Source organism: Seriola dumerili, unplaced genomic scaffold, assembly GCF_002260705.1.
Source record: "Seriola dumerili isolate Sdu_G_001 unplaced genomic scaffold, Sdu_1.0 BDQW01000458.1, whole genome shotgun sequence".
Taxonomy (NCBI): domain Eukaryota; kingdom Metazoa; phylum Chordata; class Actinopteri; order Carangiformes; family Carangidae; genus Seriola; species Seriola dumerili.
The window spans coordinates 35,062-54,561 of record NW_019174713.1 but is presented as its reverse complement, the minus strand read 5'-3'; the positions used below and the strand labels follow the sequence as shown (position 1 = coordinate 54,561).

The following is a 19,500-nucleotide window of genomic DNA, read 5'->3' as shown; positions in this document are numbered from 1 at the left end:
AGCGTTTACATTCAGACGGTTTTTCTTGTGACAACTTTCTTAGTTGGAAAAAGGTGCGAGAGACTGTTTAACCATCCGACAAGAACTTTGGTTGAAGCTTAATGAAACCTTTACTGAAGGAGGAGATTCATTTGGGTCCGTCCAGCATCTGTTTCCTTTGGTTACTATTTAAAGCTCATGACCACAGGTGAGAGTTGGACCGACGCCTCGTCAGGCGAGCTCCATCTTTCCTTCACTTGTGACCAAGACACCGAGATGCTAAAACTGCAGAGACGAAACTCCCACTTTTGACGATACACACGTTGGACAAGTTTAATTAATCCACGGCGGAGGTTTCACTGGCTCTTTGTGATTATTGTTTTACTTTCTCAGTGGGAGTTACTGTTGGCTCCCAGGAGCTGCTTAGTGCAAGTATAAAGTCTGCAGATCAGCTCCAGCAGAGACTTTAGTGCCTTGCTCGGTTGTATTTTTTACAACTGAGGAAGTTGTTGACGAAGCAGAAGGACAACAACAACAACAACAACCTGATGTCAGTCTTTCTGCCTGACTGATGCTGCAACAACAATACAATCCCCATTAACAATGATGTGACTCCGTCTTCTCGAGGAGATTTTCTGCTGCAAAGAAGTGATGGAAATTTCTATATAGGGGGGTGGGGGGGTGGGGGGGTGTTGCCTCAGCCAGGTCAGGACATGAAGACACGTGTTTCCTAGTGGAGATTCCACAGAGATCTGTTTATGAGCCGGAGTGGGGACTGGCTTATGTACAGTCGTTAGTGAAGAGCGTAGATATTTTAGACCGAGGCCGAGTCCTTGTCATAAAACCAGCGGCATCACTTACCCTGCGGCGTACTTATTAACCACTTAGCAGAAACATAAACAGTAAAGAAACATGCTCTTTATCCGATTAGATAAGCTCGCCCTCGCTTTCTGAATAGTATGGAGGCTTTTCACTGCTGCGACTGTTGTAAAACGTGCATACATGCATGCCTGCACCCTTAAAAGAATGCCTGACATTAACTCTGCAAACATTTGTCGCAGTTAGGTTTAGCTCCTGCCGCCAGTAAACTGAACACGCAGACAATGTTCTCAGGTTCTAGTGTTTGTGCCGTTAGCGCCGTGACCTCACGCCCCCCTCCCCCACCCCGAGGTGTCGGTATCAGAATATCACTGCTTCACGTTGATACTGGGTCCTCTATTTTAAGAAGTTCCACCAGCCAAGTATGAAAGGCCTTGTACTTTTGTTTAGCTTTATCTATATCAGGCAGCGGTCTGTCAACATCGCAGCGACGGCTCTCAGTGCGGCAGGTATCTCCTCTCATCGACCGGCTTCTCTGTGCAGAGGAGACGAGATGCTGTGAACTGCTGTTGATAGAAACGCCACATGTTGTGTTGCTAAAAACGGTTCTGCTCATTTATAGTTTTTCTATAACAGAGTTAGAAACAAAACCTGAATAAAAGCCAAGCAAAATGAACAATAAAAATATATTCCAGGCGTGGACTGAAGTGTTACATAAAAGTAAAATGCAAAAATAAAGCAGCAATAGCTTACATAAAAATTAAAATTACATAAAAGCCTTATATAAAAGCCACTCTGCTGAAAGGAAAAAGTGATTAAACAGTGATGAGAATGATAGTTCAGATTGTTAGCATATGTCAGGGTGTTTTAAAGCGTCCAGGCCACAACCTTTGGGCTTTAGCCAGTAATTACTGATGGTTACCAGAACCAGGCCTGAGTCTATCTGGATGCACTTCGTCTCATTAAGAGATACAGAAGACAAAGATGTGTCCGTCCGGCAGCCAAGCCTTAAATCAAGCTAGCTGCTGTTTCTAGCTGTGGCAGTGATGGTAGGTCTGCTGGTCCAGTGTCATGGTCCAGACTGAGACATGGCTCCCTGAGCATGACTCCTTTGGGCGATTCCCTGCCTTTTTAATTTGTTGTATATATATTAATCCATCATCAGGTCGTATTGAAAATGTGGTTAGTACCAGATATATTCCTCTAATGACCAAACATCTGCAGAACTAATGTCATTCCCATCCGCAAAACTAAGATGGCAACCATGTTGAATATTATTCCTGTTGCTGACGTTAGCATTTTGGCTCAGCGCTGCCCAAGACGATTGTGATTGGTTTAAAGAAATGCAAACAAGCCCCCCCCCCCCATATAGCAGAATGATGACGGAGGCAGCCAGACTATCTATGTGTGCCTAGCATTTATCTGTGGCTAACTGCGACCTCACGGAGCTGCTAGCATGGCTGTAGAGTCGTCTTTATATCTTGTTCATTAAATGACAATTAACAGATTAACGGATTTCTGCAGCTGTTAGTCAGCTGTAGCTCTTTTGTTTTTTTTTTACATAAAGTATGTGTATGCTGGTTGTATGAACAGCCAGATGTTTCCTAACAAATTAATGTTTTATTTTTGCCCTTTAATGGTCAAAATTCTCCCAGTGCTTCTTTAAAAGAAGTTGATAATTTTAGCAGCATTACTGGTGCTTCACAGCGTGACACCAGTTAACCCAGCTATGACTAACCCCAACTAAAGCTCGGCCACCTTTTTATTTCTCTCAGTAAGGGGTCATTGAATAATTCAGGCTTGAAAAGAAACGTTGAGATCCTGGGATAAAGGAAGAAATGACTTTTCCAAGCCGAACACCTCACTGTGTGTTATTGCTCACTGCTGGTTACTGAAATGTTTACCTCTTGTATTTTTCAATACATATTCAGCACAGAGGTGAAATATAAAGATGCTGTAAGACTCCACAACGCAGCCGCTGGAGTGCATTCAAGTAGGGAAGTAACTGGACCCTTTTTTTTTTTTTTTCAGTTTTTCTTATAAATAAATTGATCCACAAATTTGCCTTTTTTCTCTGGGACTGACAAGATACGTCGAGCGCTGTGAAGGTTTTTATATAATCTGACAGCTGTTGGTGGGAAGCAAATAGAAGCTGAAGGCTGCAGAAACCTTATCCGTGCCAGTCCACGGCTGTAGTGCATGCATACATGTCAGAATTTAATTTGGAATTGCGAGCGGATAGAGAAAGTGTGTGTTTCTGTCTGAGAGATGAAACCAGGACCCGACTCCGGGTCGCCAGATCTGGGTCTGTTGTGTGTGTGTGACAGATCTGGCTGGAAGCGCCGGCTCTCTGCTCCTATAAATGGGGTCCAAGGCGAAGGCTCTGGTTTGGGAGATGTCTGATTTTTATGGACTGGAAAGTGGGACAGTTTAAGATGAATATAGTCTCTTTCTCTTAGACAGCAGTCTGGACGGAAAATCCAGCTGGAGCCAGATTGTTGTCAGTGTCTAGATGTACTGTAGATATAGTAGAGCGCAGCCACTTTGTGTCAACATCACAAGCATTTGTCGGGGAAACTCGATGTCCTGTTTCTTTAAATGTGTCTCTGCTTCCTTCAAAATAAAAAAGCTGCGTAAACTCCAGCTGGCAGCAAACATCCATTAATATTAAATGAATCAAATCAATTACACAAATTAAAAAAGTTAAAACATATGCACTTTGAGACACAGCTGCAGTCGCTTACATGCTCTGGACATTTTGGCTGCAGTCGTGCGGTGCAGAAACCGGGTCAGGAGTAATGAAGTCATTGGACAGTGGTCAGTAACTCACTGTAAGTCCAGAGTACACGCCATATCTGCATTTGTAGGACTCCACCTACTCGGTGAACGCACAGGTGCTGTTTGTCAGTGCACCTGCGTGTTGGTGTGAAGGACAACATGACGTTCAGAGAAATCTCACCCTGGACCTTTGTCGGTACCGAAGTTCGACCCAGATTATCTGCTAATGTGTTCGCTTTACAGATCCAGTCTTAAACCTCCCGAGCTGCTCGTCCAGGCCGCCGCGATAAATATCACTAATTAGGATTTAAAATCATTGTGGCTACGACGGTGATTACGTCAGTCCCAGAGCAGCTGGAGTCTGGTACTTGAGGCGTTGAGACGTTAGCTACCATACTACTGTTGACAGGTATTAAAAATAAGAAGTGAAAAAATCTCCTCCACTTCCCGCTGAAGAATACACAATCATTTTCTGGACTGAGGAAGTTGTCGTCTCCATTTTGTTTACATCTGCTTCCCCGTGAGGTCACGTGAGGCGGTGCATCGCTCCCTCTGGCAGGATAATGTTCATAATATCCTGAAGTGTGTGATGCTCCATTATTTTCAGATCCTGAAGTGAGTGCATGTTTGAGATTAGAGAGAAGAACATCTGTTAAGTTTCTCCTGATGTGTGTGATGCAACCTGGTTTCAAAATCGGTTAGGATCTTAAAACGCCAGCTGTCAGAGCCAGACCTCGCTGGTTCACAACACGTTTTATTTCACCAAACTCTCTGTGGCACCTCTGCCCTGCCAGTCTTCTTCTGCACCTGTCAGCCAATGACATGATCCTTTATTTTTACTCCCTAAAATGGCATATTAACGCTTCCATAAACATTTCAGTTCACAGCTTGATGATGGAGGTGAGGATGAAGGGGAGTACAGAGGCTTTAAAGCTTGTCAACAGTTGTCATAGCGAGCGCTCTCACTCTCTCAATCTTTCTCTCTCGCTCTCTCTGTCTCTGCTTCTGCTACGCTGTTAATTAACGCCCAGGCATCTCCGTCTGACATCCAGTGGCCGGCTTGGGTTTCACTGGTGGTGAACAACAAGTTGTTTGGCTTCGGGGAAAGTGGTTTCTGTCTCGCTGCTGCGCTGTTTAGACTGTGACCACATTGTGGTGTTTGGAGAGAACTCTGAAGATGTGGTCAGAGCTCCAGCATTAACAAAATATACTGGCTTTTCTAAGTAGTATGTTTTATTCACCTTGAGTCCACTCATACGCTATTTCGTAATTTGTTTTTCACTTTTGAGAGTTGGCAGCTTGGCTTTGCACATTGTGCAGGTGGCACCGTGGATCCAAGAACAACTGTCTTGGATGTTAATCTGGTTTTTAGAGTCATTCCTAATTGAGTTCTTTTCTACAACCTCATGTAGGTGAGGTTAGGTTACGGAGACCGTTTCATCAAACACGATTTGTATGAAAAAGATACCATAACTTTCATAACAGCTAGATTGTTTTTACAGCCATGCTCCATGAACGACTTTAATAAAAACAGTGTTAAAGGGGCTATTTGTGAGTTTTCTCTGCGGCCGAGACGTGGGATCTTGCAGGGACCAGGTGGTGGTGATTGTCGCTTGAAAACAGCTTCAAGAGGTTATTATACACTCTCTAATAAGGCAGGTCGGAGGCCACAGTCAGTCACTATCAGGAAGTCACGAGACGGGCCGCGGCTAGCCGGTTAGTGTGCTAACTTCGGTAGAAGACAAGATGTGATAGACATAACCGTTGCTTTCCACCTCTGGAAGCAGCTGTTGGTGAGTAAAGAAATGAAGTTTGATGCTGAACTCACAATGGTTCTTCTAGACTGGTGAGTTAATGCTAATGTTAGCTAGTTAGCAATAGAAAAACTTACAAATAGCTCCTTTAACTCATGGTCCACTTACTAGCTTTTTCTTTTGGTACTTTCAGACACATCTCACTGAACATTGTCATTGAAATACAGTTAGAGACAGGAGGAGATCACAACTGAGCAAACTTCTTCCTCTGACAAGGACGCTGAATTCATTTGAAAGAAAGACTTTGGCAGTTAGACTCAATCAACGCAAAGCAACTTGATTAAAGCTCCATATTTTCCTCTTCTTCTGTTTTATTTGAAGTGTTGATCCATAAGAAGATATATTTGTGGTTTTAAGAACCAAAAACCATCTCAGTGTAGTTTTACATCTCCTCTCTCAGGCTTCTCTCTGCAGCTCTAGTAACAACAGGTCGGCGAGCCAATCAGAAGAGAGGAGGCTCTGAGCCTCTCCTCTGATTGGCTGACTGTTTTCTGAGTGATCCAATAAAAATATAGCAGATTTCAGGTAAAAACACTCAAAGAAACCAAATCCTGTAAAGGTTTGGATGGTGGGTCCAGGTGGGCGGGGCTTGGTGACTGCTTTGTTGTGACATCACAAAGTTCCAGAAGTCCTGACGGCTGGTTTTAAGGCTCAGTTTCTGAATACAGGCTGTGTGCATTTCTCTGTGGACTGAGGCTTTGATACTTTCACAGTATTAATATAGAAGCTAGACCTGATCTATAATCAAACTACACATGGACAGAGACCTTTATATTTTATGGGACCTTTAACACATCCTGTTGCCGTCGATTCAGAACACAGAACATTGACGTCACTGGGCGCTGCTCAAAGTTAAATCACCTTAAACAGGGAGAAATAGTAGAATTTCTCTGATAGAGGAATAAAGACAGAACAGCTTGTTGGTCAAAGAACCAGTTGCAGGTTTAAGAAATAAAATGTGAAAGAAATTAAAGATAAACTTGTTACATAATTAAATACCTGTATTTTTTCCGTTGTGGAAAATTTCTAGTTGCAGGCGGCCGCTACAGCTTCCAGCACCAAGTGTGTTCAGAGGAAAACTGCCATTATTTTCAAATTTAATGTTAAATGTTTCACTTTTCCCACCATTAGAAAACCATCCTAGTCTGTTATTCGTCTTTGCAAAAGAGCAGGAACGGTTCAGGCACAACGTCGGGCTCCAGCTAGCTCCATGCCGGTGTCATGTGTTGAGCAGATCCATATGTAGTGATGTTTACCCACGTCAAACGGGTCATTTGCCTGGTAGTCTGCTGCAGCCTTGCCACCGTGTCCTCCAGAGAGAGAGAAAATACTTGGATCAGGCACTCTGATCTAAAGTTACTCAACATGTGCGAATATGTATTAGCAGATATTTAGTTTGAGATGTTACCAGTATAAGAGAATGGCCATATGTGTCTGGCTCTGAGGGCAAGAATATTTTTAGTCGAGTTGTGACTTTAGTAGCTGTTCTTGTGGACGTAGTGTTTAATTCGGTACCTCTGCCTGACTTTACAAGTGTCAGAGTTAATTTTTCCTTATGTCTTAACATAACAGAAGACCTCATGCCTTGTTACTGTGTGAAGACCTAATGATTCTCAGTGACAGTGATGTGGGGAATCCAGGGACTTCCAGGAGTCTAACTCCTCTAAATGATTGGACCCAAAACAGAGATCCCTCCTCAGCTCGGGAGGGATTTGACACATCTGGTTGTTTTCACAGCGAGGAGGTGATATCAGAGTCTTCTGCTGTTTTTCTGCTCCGGTGCTCGTCTTTGACATATGGGGTCCCGGGGCCAGGACAGGAGACGACCAGGCTTGGAAGCTCGGCGCTTCTTTTGTCAGCAGGATATTCGCTCTGTGGCCTGGAGTGCGCCGGTGGTCGGACTGGTGGGCCGTACATGACAGATATGGCACCCGGTGGGAAGAAGAGGAGGGAGTGTTGGCTGGAAAAAAAGATGCTTGTTACATAACGGCGCAAGCTATCTATCAGCCTGTGTGGAGTGGGGGAGGTGTGACATCCCGGACAGGCTGTTCCTGAGATGAGACAAATTCAGATGCGCTGTTCAAAGTGGGATCAGGCTGTCTGAGTGGCTTATATCTCACCCTGTGTTTCACTTGGAAGGTTTCCCTGTGTCATGTCTCTGTCATGTTGCTCAGGGCATTATTCCTCTTTTACATCTGCAGACGGTTCTGAACTATAAATATTGTCTTCTATTACAGGCTAATAGTAGACGGCGGTTACTTTCATATTCCTGCAGACCTATGTAATGGTCTCAGGGGGACACGAGAGGTCAAATACCTAGGTCACTTCTTGTGAAGGTTATGAAACACACTTATCCCTTGCGCGTCCAGCCTCTGTGCCCATTTATCCTTATTTAGTGTTCGAGACTTGTAGCGACATCGAAATCCTCCGCTGGCAGGACATGAAAGATAATATGGGTCATTATTGTCCACACACTCGATAAAGTTAGATGGAGGACAAGTGCGGCGTGCTGAAACGCTGTTGGGATGTTTGCAGAGCGAACTTGATAAGTGATAAACACTGTGTCTTAAATAAGGACAGTAGCGGGATGAAGTCATGCAGTGACCCCTTGGCCCTCCTCACTCTCTCTGGTGTCTGTTTTCACCGCTCACCTGAGCCCGGGGTCCGAGATGTGGCCCCGAAGTCACGGTTCATCTTCTGCCTCCGGAGACATACTTGTGCAATGACATTGTGTCTGTTGAAAACTGGCTGTGGGCTTATTTTAGCTGAAATGTGACCTGGTTATACTTGTCTGTGTTTACCATAAATGGTAACTAAAATAAATCCCGGCGGAGTCGAGCACACACATGGTTTTAGGCCAGCTCAGCTGATGTTTTACGTTTATTTGAATTTTCTTGCATCACATGTTATTGATTTCCTGCCAAGTATTCGAAGCATCTCCTCTTTACCCTGATTGTAGTAGATCGTGTCAGGTTGATTGTTGCAGCTGAGCTCAGTAGCTCAGTTAATCAGTTGATTCAAACTCTCGAGAATTTGTGAGTGAAACTGCTTTTATCTTCCGACTCTTACTAAGTTTATTTATGGAGACGAAAAGCACACAGTGTCTTCTAGAGGATTGTAGGGACACGAGGTGCCCAGAGAATGAAGGGAGGAATAGAAAATGAATAAATAAACTGTTCTAAAGAAGCTAAAGATTTATTTCTCTGCAGAGTAGATGCCCCCCAACGTTAACGTTTTCCAGAAGATATGAATGTTTGGTTCCACGGTCAGTTTGTTTTTATGCACATTTTCAATTTGTGCATCAGAAAACCTGAGTGGAAATGACAGGAAAGTTTCTATGTTTGGCCGAGGTGGAAAATTTGGTGCATCGATTAAAAACAAAGAGCAAAAATGTGCAATGGAAACAGACCTAGAAAAATAAATCAGATGGTACATGAAGCATGTGGCTCAAATCTCACTCAAGCTTGCACCGCACATCGGATAGTGATGAAGAGAATGATGTTCGGCGCATTAATACATGAAACAAGCAAGTTTTCTCTGCGGTTTCCCGTCGTTTGAGGTTTGACTGCCGCTCTTTAAATCATGTCGTCTGGTTGCAGCCTCTTCTTCTGCAGCGGTTTTAATGGCACCGGCCTGGAAACACACAATAACTCACATTTTCTTTTACCAGTTTTCTGGAAATTTGGTAAAAAAAAAAAAAAAAATTGTGATGCTTTTGAATGAAAACTTGATTAATGTGGACGCTGTCATCACTTCAATTCAAACGGTTGATTTTGTTCGTCATTCCTTCGCCTCGCCTGTGATTCTTTGCACACATTCATTACACATTCTTCTTTTCTGTGAGTTTTTACAGTCTCTCCATTAATTCATCACGGCTGGACCCACGAAAAACAGACAGCTAACGGTAGCTAGCCCCCCCCCCCCTCCTCCTCCTCACTGTGCTGCAGGACGAACACAACCCTGACTGTGCAGGAGCTGCCAGGGGGCTCGGTGGGTGTCGAAATAAAACATAAGTAATGTCTCGTGGGAATCAAGTGCTCACTTTAGCAACCTATGTTAACCCTCAGATGTCAATCAACTGCCGTATGACACACTGAGGCTCCGGCTCGGAGGCAGCGATGGCCGCAAATGAGCTCATTAACAGTTTGAAAAAGTAGAAAACGCAGGTTTGCAGTTAGTGCTGAAAATGTATGTTTCCATTCAGTTTTATGTGAATAAAAGAAACAGGCAGATGTGATATGTGGAGCTGCGTTGTGTCTCTTAACTCTCTCCGGGCTGGCACTGCCTACGCTCCACGCCTCTGCTGCACTGCGTGTACCTTTGGAAACTCAAGTGCAATGCTTGAGGGGATTTTCCTCTTAGGACTATAGTATGTCACCTGCACTGTAAACGTCTCTTTCCTGGCAGGCCTCAGCAGAGGAGCTGGAGTAATCACTAGCAGAGAGAGTAGCTGGCTCGGTCCCTGTGTTCTTTTCGTGAGAGCGGCGTGTTTTTTCACCCGGGCGGTCTTGGGTCAGCCACAGTCATCGCCTGCTTGTGTACAACACTGCTAAATCAGTCCCTCGCTCTAATATACTGGATCTATTTTTTTTCTTCACGATCCGCACCAGTAATGAGGGCATAAACGTCTGCAAGAGGGTTTTTAAAATTAGACCAGACTGGTGACATACACATATTTTGTATACCTCTCCTGACGCGAACCACACGTTTGTATCAGTGCGGCTACTTGCTTCGTTGGTCTTAAGCCACATTAAGCCCACAGGCGCAGAGCAGAACATTGGTTGGCCACTTCTTCTCTTGCTTGAAAAATATCTCTGACAGAACGGAGCTGCTGGTTTTCATGGAAGCAATAACGTCGTTCAGTCCAAGACTCCACCAGACCACAATCTCCCATATAGAGTTACTTGGCATTTGTCAGCTCTAATTGGTTGAAAGCACTCCGCTCTGTGTGTTTGTGTGTGTGTGTGTGTGTGTGTGTGTGTTGGTGTGTGTGTTTGCAGGCACTGACCTATCTCAGTGTTTGTCGTGTGTCTTGTGTTTTGTATTAATGAGACATGAAAGGAAACAGGACGGCGTTGAGGTCGATCTCTGCGGTCTGTAACATCACATGTCTGTGTGTTGACCGGCCGAAGGGGAATTGGACGCCACGAGGGTCCCAATAAAACCAGAGAAACAGAGCTGACCTCAGACAGCGCGGCAGATGGCTGTAAAAAAAAAAAAAGAAAAACAGAAGGGGGCTGCACTGAGGTGTACGCCTCACTGGGATCAGACACATCACACCCTGAGGTGAAAATAACCTAATCCTCCTCACCTCTCACGTCTGTGGTGATTGGAGGTCTGGCTGTATTCTGGCTGCACTGCTTTTATATGATGATGAGGATCAATGTATTTGCCTTTTTGCCCCACTAAGGTTGAGGATCAGTGATCTCATCATGTCCTGTGTGTCTGTTTGTAGTTAAATTTTTCTACCGTCCCATAATGGTCCTTCAAATTTTAGAGGAAAATAAAGAAATATTAAAGTTCCCTCATTGTATAAAGGTCTCTGTCCATGTGTAGTGTGATTATAGATCAGCTCTAGCTTCTATATTAATACTGTGAAAGTATCAAAGCCTCAGTCCACAGAGAAATGCACACAGCCTGTATTCAGAAACTGAGCCTTAAAACCAGCCGTCAGGACTTCTGGAACTTTGTGATGTCACAACAAAGCAGGCACTAAGCCCCGCCCACCTGGACCCACCATCCAAACCTTGCAGGATTTGGTTTCTCTGAGTGTTTTTACCTGAAATCTGCTATATTTTTCTTTCAATCACTCAGAAAAGTAACAGAAAATAATAAAACATTTCCTTAATATCATATTTTAACAGACATTCAAAATAGGAATTATAAATGAACAATTAATCAATCAATAAATACCTCAGATTTAAAAATGGATTTACAAAAACAGCATAAAACACACAATAAATAATAGAATTTGAGAAACTATTTAAAAATGGGAATACATTCCCTCTTCAATTTCCATTTCCTTTTTCCTGCTGCTTTTCCTGTTAGCTAATCGATTAGCTGAGTCATTTAGCTTCTCGTTTTAGCCTTTCTGTGACACTCTGGGCCTTCACTGCTGGTAAAACCGTATGGATATGATATGACTGGTTAGCTCCCCCACCAATCAGAGCGCTTGTTACTCATTTAGCCTGATTTTACCAGCACTGATGGCGTCAGGTAAGAGCAGAGCGGCAGGTAGATCTCAGGTGTTCTAGGCCGCTAACAGCACTGACTCACAATGGAAATGTCAACAGCTTCACATTACAGCATCACTCTGGCAGTTTATAAGGGAGAAAAACCCCCATCTTGCTTATATATCCATAAGTAGTATATCATTGTATGTAAACAGATGTAGTGTCTCTCCCCATGTGACTGCTGTGAGTCAGGTTTGGCTTTGACTGCTGGACAATTAGCACCGACCGACCTCTAATTTTATCCCGGCTTCTCGATCTGAACGCAGCTGCTCTCGGCGAGCGCCTGGCACCGACTTTTACCACGACAGCTTCTCGTAAAAAGCAACAACGGAATGTACTACAGCTTTTAGAGCTGTGTCGTTGACGTTGGATCGATAGATATATATATATATATATATATATATATACGTATGAAGGCAGTTAGGAGAAAACAAAGTCTGGGATAATCAATTAATCGTTGTTGTTGTGGTGCTCGGTCACGTTGGGATTCACTCTCAGACTTTCCTTCTTTAAAAAGGGGGAGGGGAGGGGGAGGGGGGGCGCCTTGGGAGCGATCCTGTAGCAGTGACACAACCGTTTGGACGGGATTTAATTCTGGAAAGTGGAATGGATTATTTTTAATAATGTGTGTGCTGATTAGAGATTTTAATCCTCTTAGGGGCGCATGTGTCTTATATTTTCCCCTCTATTTCTGTATCATTTACAGTGCCAGATATCTAGTGTTTTTCTGGCACATTCGAGCGCCGTCGGAACACACGTGGGTCAAGTGATTTTTTTTTCCACAGAATATCGTCTATTACTAACCACAGCTTGTAATTTGGCAATGTGCTGCCAGTGCTGTTGCTCTGAAATGGTGAGGAGCATGGCAAATATATCTCGCCCAACTGTCTGGAACATGAATCCCAACCGAACGGGGCTGTAGGGAGAGTTTTCTTCTTCAGGCGATGTGTACATCCTCGAGGTCTAACTGGGGCTGACTTTTATTTTATTTTTTTTCCTAAAGCTTAGCAATGATTGCTTTTTTTTCCCCACTTCAAAATGCCTTCATACTAAAATATTTTTTACTTTAGCACGAATACGGCATTGTTATACATTTTCAGAAAAATCGACTTTTTTTAAAATTGTTGCTTCGATCGTTTATTTGATCGGGACAGGAAATGTAGGAAGAGAGAGAGAGAGAGAGAGAGAGAGAGGGGTATTAGATGCAACAGGGGTCGATCCTTGGATGTTGTTGTTGTAATGTGGTGTGAGTCTTACTGATGCAGAATAAAAAATGCAGAATTTAACTGAACAACAGCTGCTAGCAAAGACGGCAAGGTCAGTAACACTTGTAATTAGTTATTCATGTTGCCTTCACCGCTGGTAGTCGAGGTGATGATGAGAGCCAATCAGGGAGCGACCGTGTGGGGGTCGTCTACGCCATCGATTCCAAAAGTCGCAGTTTGAGCCCGTCCAGAATAAAACACAACCCTGGAGTTTTGTAACTAAACTGGGTCCAGCAGCGTTTCCAAAAGTCTGGAGTAGTTTTTATCACCAGGCTTAAACGTTTTAAAGTTTTAAAACTAAAACGTATTAGTGTGGACGAGGCCTTAGTGTTTACTACCCAGCAGGAAGCGACAGACTGACTCCTGGCTTCTCATGAACTGGGTTTCCATCCAAATATATCTTAAATTTAAACTGAATTTGGAGAAAATCTGCAAAAGAAAATGCAAATTAAGACACCAGTCCATTCGCTACCATTAGGTGAATATAAGGAATCAACAGTCGCTGGCGCTGATTTTCCAGTTGGGCACCATCACATCATTGCGAAAGAAGAGGACGCAACAATATGACACAAACAGTGAAAAAGAAGAATGTAAAAGAACATGATGGAAATAATAATAGCACTGTGTTACAGTCACAGATTCGACGTTTAACTCACGGCTTCATGAACAGTCTGTGTTTTAACTTTCCACTCGTTTTTTTTCAGAGCAGGTTTGTCCGCGCTCATCCTGTTTATTGTCTCATGTTTCCATGTGTTGAAAAGAGGTCTGATGTTTTTATGGGAAGGAGTGTACTGTACTCATGAGACTCTGCCTGCAGCTAAAGTATATGGAGGTTATATAAGATAACAGACAGACTTGTCAGTGTGAGTGATGATATACTCGCTCAGACAGCGGCCATTAAATATGTGATGTGTTTATTTGCTGCTTTTTGACTCCACATCCTGTCTCCGAGCTCGAGTCTGTCCTGTTTCAGATGTTTCAGATCTTGAGGGGTTTTGCAGGGGAAGTGTGAACCGGTGTCACTGGGTCCAGTAAAAAACTGATGCTGTTCATTACTGTGAGATGAAACAGGCAACGAGTTCTGTCAATCTGTCACAGGCTGTGACGTGTGCACCAGTCTGCTGCTAATTCAAGTCTTTGGTGCCGAATGTAAAAAGTTGTGCTGTGGGGGAAACTGGTTCCACTTGATAGCAACTTTTTATTTTGACACGCAAACACGCTCAGGTTTATTACACCTGAAATCCAGTGTCAAAACTGCTTATTAACCCCCGTTACCATCAGCTTCTCCTGGTTTGATTCAGTCAGTCGTTCAGGAGTTCCTCAGCTCTCCTCCTCTTCACAACAAACACACCCGGTGATTACAACCGTTAAAAAAGTTACGGAGTAAAACAGTTTAACATTTAAAGTCAGTGTTTCGCTGATGCTACACGGCGGACACGAGATGTCAGGGAAGAGTTGGGAGCTGAGATAACTGATAACTGATCACTCATGAACCAGACGTTCAGGAGGTTTTTACCAGCAGCTGAATGATCCACAGAGGTGTCGTCCTCTCCACAACAAACAAAAATCAGTGATTCACCAACGCAAATGAAACAGGGCGTTACCGTGATTAAAATCACAGTTTTGATGGAAACATTTGAGATAATGTAAGAACAAAACTCAACAACATATCGAACATAGGTCGAGTTGTTTTTAGACATTTTAACGTGGAAAAGTTCCACATTATAACTTTAAGTGCAAATTTTTAAGTTTAGCTTCCAACTTTAGCTTTTCAAGTAACCAAAGATATTAAAAAAAAAAACGAAAACTAGATCCCTAACCAGCTTTTGTTGGGGCAGAAAATGATATTGTGATATTTCCTGCTATATGTGATATTTTTCATGAGATCATACTGCTTTGCTTACGGGACATTGAACTTTGGCATGTGACAAACACATATTTGAACTGCTGTTTAGCGGCAGCATCTCTTATATTTATATATATATATATATATATGTGTGTGTGTGTGTGTGTGTGTATATACCTGAGACATAATAATACAATAATACCTTTAATATAAATAATACAACATAACAAAATAAAATTCTACAAACTGCTCGCTCTAAATACTGGAGGCACAGATACAGAGCTATGAATATGGTAAGAGTTAAAATATTGATGGGATTTAAATAAAAGTTTAAAGAGGAGATTATGTGAAATTGAATTGATGTTATCATTTCTTTAGTTTCCTCTCCGAAGGTCTCGTTGGATACGACAACACACGGTTCACTCGCGGTCAGAGAGTGGTGTTACAGAGTGATGCCTCATTTCACCGATAAACAATCTTTGGCCGAGCGCAGACAACAGCCACGTTTCATTTTGTCTGTTATGAATTCATGTTAATTAGCTACAGCTAAAAGAGATTTGATCGGAGATCTTTTGGCGTCAGAGTTTAGTGAATCCTGGTTTGTAGCCAGTCGGGACCTGGACCCAAAGTGGAACTGGTCTTATGTTGAAATCTGTTGAATAGCGTGTGTTTCCTGTGGCGCCGCCCTCCGTGATCAGGGGAAGGGTTTCAGTTAGGTTCATCTTAGTTCGGGTAAGGCTGAGCTGAGGCTGAGACAACTGGTTGGGTTAAAGCTCAGGTTCCAACATTTACCTGCGGATGCAATTTGAGGTGCAGGTCATTGGCGTGTCCTAAATGATGCTGTATAACTCTTTAACTGATACGAAGGGTGTCTGTTTCCTAATGATCCTGCCACAGTGGCGTGATGCTGCTGATAGGAAGTTCACTCGCAGTAGATCAACAAGTGTCTCATTGAGCACTAACGTCTTCTTTAGCCTTCAAAGATCTATTTGAACACTTCCTACAAAGGTGCACAGGAGTGGATATTGGCGTTTTGTAGATATCAATCTCAACGAAATTATCCTGCAACATCTGCATCCTTTTAACTCGTACGTGTTGTACAGTGGAGCCCTGATTATAATGAGTAATTCCCGCTAGGCCTTTACCAATCGTTGTCTGGTATCTTTGGCATGTATTTCATTTTCTTTTATCATATCTGTGTCAACAGAGTCAAACCTGGAACATGTCGAACGGTCCATCTGCTGGGTGCCTTCAATTGAATCAGATCCCAGACCAGACAGTGTCAGCATGTTAATTTAAACTGAAGTGTGAAGCTGGATTCAGACACCAGCTCAATCTGTGTCTGAGAAAACACTGCGACACTATTTTTATTTGCCCCCATCTGTTAAAGGTCTCCAGTTGTTAATTGTCTCCACATATAACCACATAGAAAATGATTGTCCTTATTTGTCAAGCACTAGCTGACAGTCCTGCTGTTATTTATGTGGTGTTAATTATCTTTATTATCTTTATTACAGCTGAAGACAGATTTCTTTACTTGCTTGGCATAAATTATGTGGTAATTGTTGGAGTCATATGGACCTCACAGGCCATGGTAGAGTTTAACCACAACTCCCAACCACTGACTTGTAAATGAATGTAAGTCATATTTTAGTCTTTAGAAATATTGTGATAATAGTAACTAAACCTCAATTATCACAATGTTGTGTCATTCCTACTTTTTAATGTTTTTAATTTACATATCTTTATTACTGATCGATTGTTATCGGCCTTAATTATTTTATTTTCTTAATGGTTTTTAATCCATACAAACTATGTGTCTCATGTTTTATCTTTACACTGTCCACATAGTTTCCACCTGGAATGAAATGTGCAGTATAAATAAAGCTCATCTTACTTGTTGGGCGGGATTAAGACGACGAGGGGTGAGTGGGGCTCCGATATTTTCCCTGTGGTTGTTTAATAAACAGAATCAAAACTCATCTGGACTAAAGTTTAGATTTGTACGAAGACGTTGCAGTTAAGAGCCGACTTCGCCTCGTAGCAGCTTTATTCTGTGGACAGTAGTCGCTACACCCCCCCCGTCTTTCTCCTTACCAGCTTGAACGCCTGACATTCACTTCTGAATGCATTTAAATATCTATATTTATTCACCCATAGTCTCTGTTGCTACGTCTGTTGAGCTGCTCATCTCCTGGGATTTTCACACACAACAGTCTCCAGAGTTTTTCCTCGGTCTGGAGCCAAAAGCAGAAAACATCCAGTGGTCAGAGAAGACTGGTCACGACCGGTTGGAGCTGACAGAAAGGCTGCGGTCACTCAGATAACCACTATTTTACAACCGTGGTGAGCAGAAAAGCTTCAGAGTGAACAACACGTCCAACCTTGAGGTGGATGGACGACAACAGCCGAAGACCCTCGTCAGGTTCCACTTCCTGTCGGCCAAAACCAGAAACCTGGTTTGCAGTCGTACAACTCGAAGAATCAAAAACACCGTCAGTATTAAGGCTTTGGCTTCTGGCGCACTATTATAAAATACCACAGGGTGAAAATATGCAAAATAGTGGAAACCAAAAAATGGTGGCTGGCACCACTCGTCCTCCCGTTTCTGAGCAGAGCGGTAACCGGCCAGAGCGAGCTAATGAAATAACTTCATTAGGGCCCACATGAAGTGAGCGAACATGAAGCAGAACATTGAGGCCTGAGGGAGGTCCCTGGTTCTCTTTAACACAGCTCTGAGGTTTTAAACAATATTGCGTAACAGCATCTGCACAGTGTTAAACATTTTAGGGTGTCTGCAAGTCCTGGAAAACTCTTACAGGATCTGAAATGATCCCGAGGCCTTAAACGGTCCTGAACGCCGTGATTTTACTCCCTCGTCATTTAGACGACTGCAGGCTCGCAACTATGTCCTGCATCTTCTTAGTCTTGAATGAATCGATGCATTTATGTTGTTTTTTAGCTTTTTACTTTGTGCCTTAAATAACCTCCTCACCCAGTCTCGTTGCCCCCCCCCCACCCAGAGGGTAAATCTGGGTGGGAAAAAGGTCAGGTCACAACCAAAGGGTCAAAGTCTCCCAGCTACACGTAGTCTATTGAATTTACTCATCACAAGACCTTAAATCCACCGGTCATGTGGAGCGCTTCAGGGAGGCGGGCTCAGTGTGAGATCGCTGTGCCAGGCCGGACTCCTCCGCTGAAGCCTGAGTTTCAAATCCGTGTGGGAACGCGACGAGTTCCGTGGGCGACGTTTTAAAAGGATTGAGGTCTGAGGACAAGATCAGTCGGTACTCGTCAGGTCAGGCGTGAGGAAAAGGTCACAACTCACTGAACTTACTTACCACAACTTACCGGTTGTGAGACCTTAGAGTCGGGAGGTTAAACAACTGTTGCCAAGGTCACAAAAAACACAACATGTTTCACACTGACTCGAAAACAACTAACTCGTCGTGTGTTTGTAAACTTCAGGTGGCTGGACGTGAGCGTAGCCAACCTGATGTGCAAAAGCTACTGGGTGGTGTACCTGCAGGTCATCCAGGAGGCGGTGTGGCCGGGCGGAGCTCTGCCTTCGTCGCCTCAACTTGAGCGCAGTCAGCAGCAGAAGGACAGCACCCGGCAACAAGCCTTACACTGTCTGATGAGACTCCTGCCAGGTACATGTGCACAGCCTGACCTGATACGTCTGCACCGCCAGTATCACAAGACTATTGTAGCTCGTCACAGATATATTGAGATTGAGGTGTACGTACAGAAAAGTCCACACAGGTGGTGTATAATTCTCCATATGTTTGTGTTTTTCCAGATGTGGTCTCAGATATGTTGGGATCAGACAAGTACAAACTCAGCTGGCAGACTGCACTGGACTCTCTGCAAGACCCCGACATTAACAGGTGAATACACTGTGTGCTACGCCATACACTCACTGTACCGGACACTTTATCACAGTCATTAGCAATTCATGGTATAGGCAACATTTAAAGTCTTTTATTTTGAAGTTTTTGATCCATAAGAAGATATTTTTGTGGTTTTAAGAACCAAAAACCATCTCAGTGTAGTTTTACATCTCCTCTCTCAGGCTTCTCTCTGGAGCTCTAGTAACAACAGGTCAGTGAGCCAATCAGAAGAGAGGAGGCTCTGAGCCTCTCTTCTGATTGGCTGACTGTTTTCTGAGTGATCCAATAAAAATAAATCAGATTTCAGGTAAAAACACTCAGAGAAACCAGTTCCTGTAAGGTTGGATGGAGCTCCGCGTGCTTTGTGTACTTAGATGTTCCCGCATTGTTTGTTGACTTGCGTTAACAACCAGGTGTGTCTAATCGTGTGGTCAGGCGGCGCATGAGCTCACTCACACTCACCTGGAATCCCAATGTGTGGACGGATTCCTCGGCTAAACAACAGCTGAAATGTTTACAGATGTAGGAAACAAACCGTAGTTAGAATCAGTCACTTCCACTTAACGTGGAGCCGACTGATTCTAACCAAACCCGCGTTTGTTAATCAGTAAGTAAAAAACTGATTTCATGGTTGAAATCTGATGATTACTGAATTTGTTCAGACAGACGGCTTCACTAAAGTCTCACTGGACTTAAACTCACTCCATCTGATAATCACGTCCTGGGAAATGTCAAGTCGTCAACAGTAACGTGGCCTGTGAACTGCTGCACAATAAATGCATGTAGACAGGGACAGTATGTGCCTTTTTCTAAATGATGTCACCTGTGGTTCTTTTTGTTTAGTTGCAGGGACTAAATGATGCACCGAGGTTT

General features: G+C 43.3%; 1 protein-coding gene across 1 annotated transcript in view; it reads left to right on the top strand.

Moving 5' to 3' along the window:
• snx19 (sorting nexin 19) overlaps nt 1-18,291 on the top strand; it is a 29,325-nt gene extending 11,034 nt beyond the window's left edge. Inside the window, exon 10 of the mRNA XM_022762969.1 lies at nt 18,203-18,291. Within this exon, the coding sequence (XP_022618690.1) occupies nt 18,203-18,216 (14 nt within the window). The 3' untranslated portion in view covers nt 18,217-18,291. The remainder of the gene's footprint in view (nt 1-18,202) is intronic.
• The last annotated feature ends 1,209 nt before the right edge of the window (nt 18,292-19,500 follow it).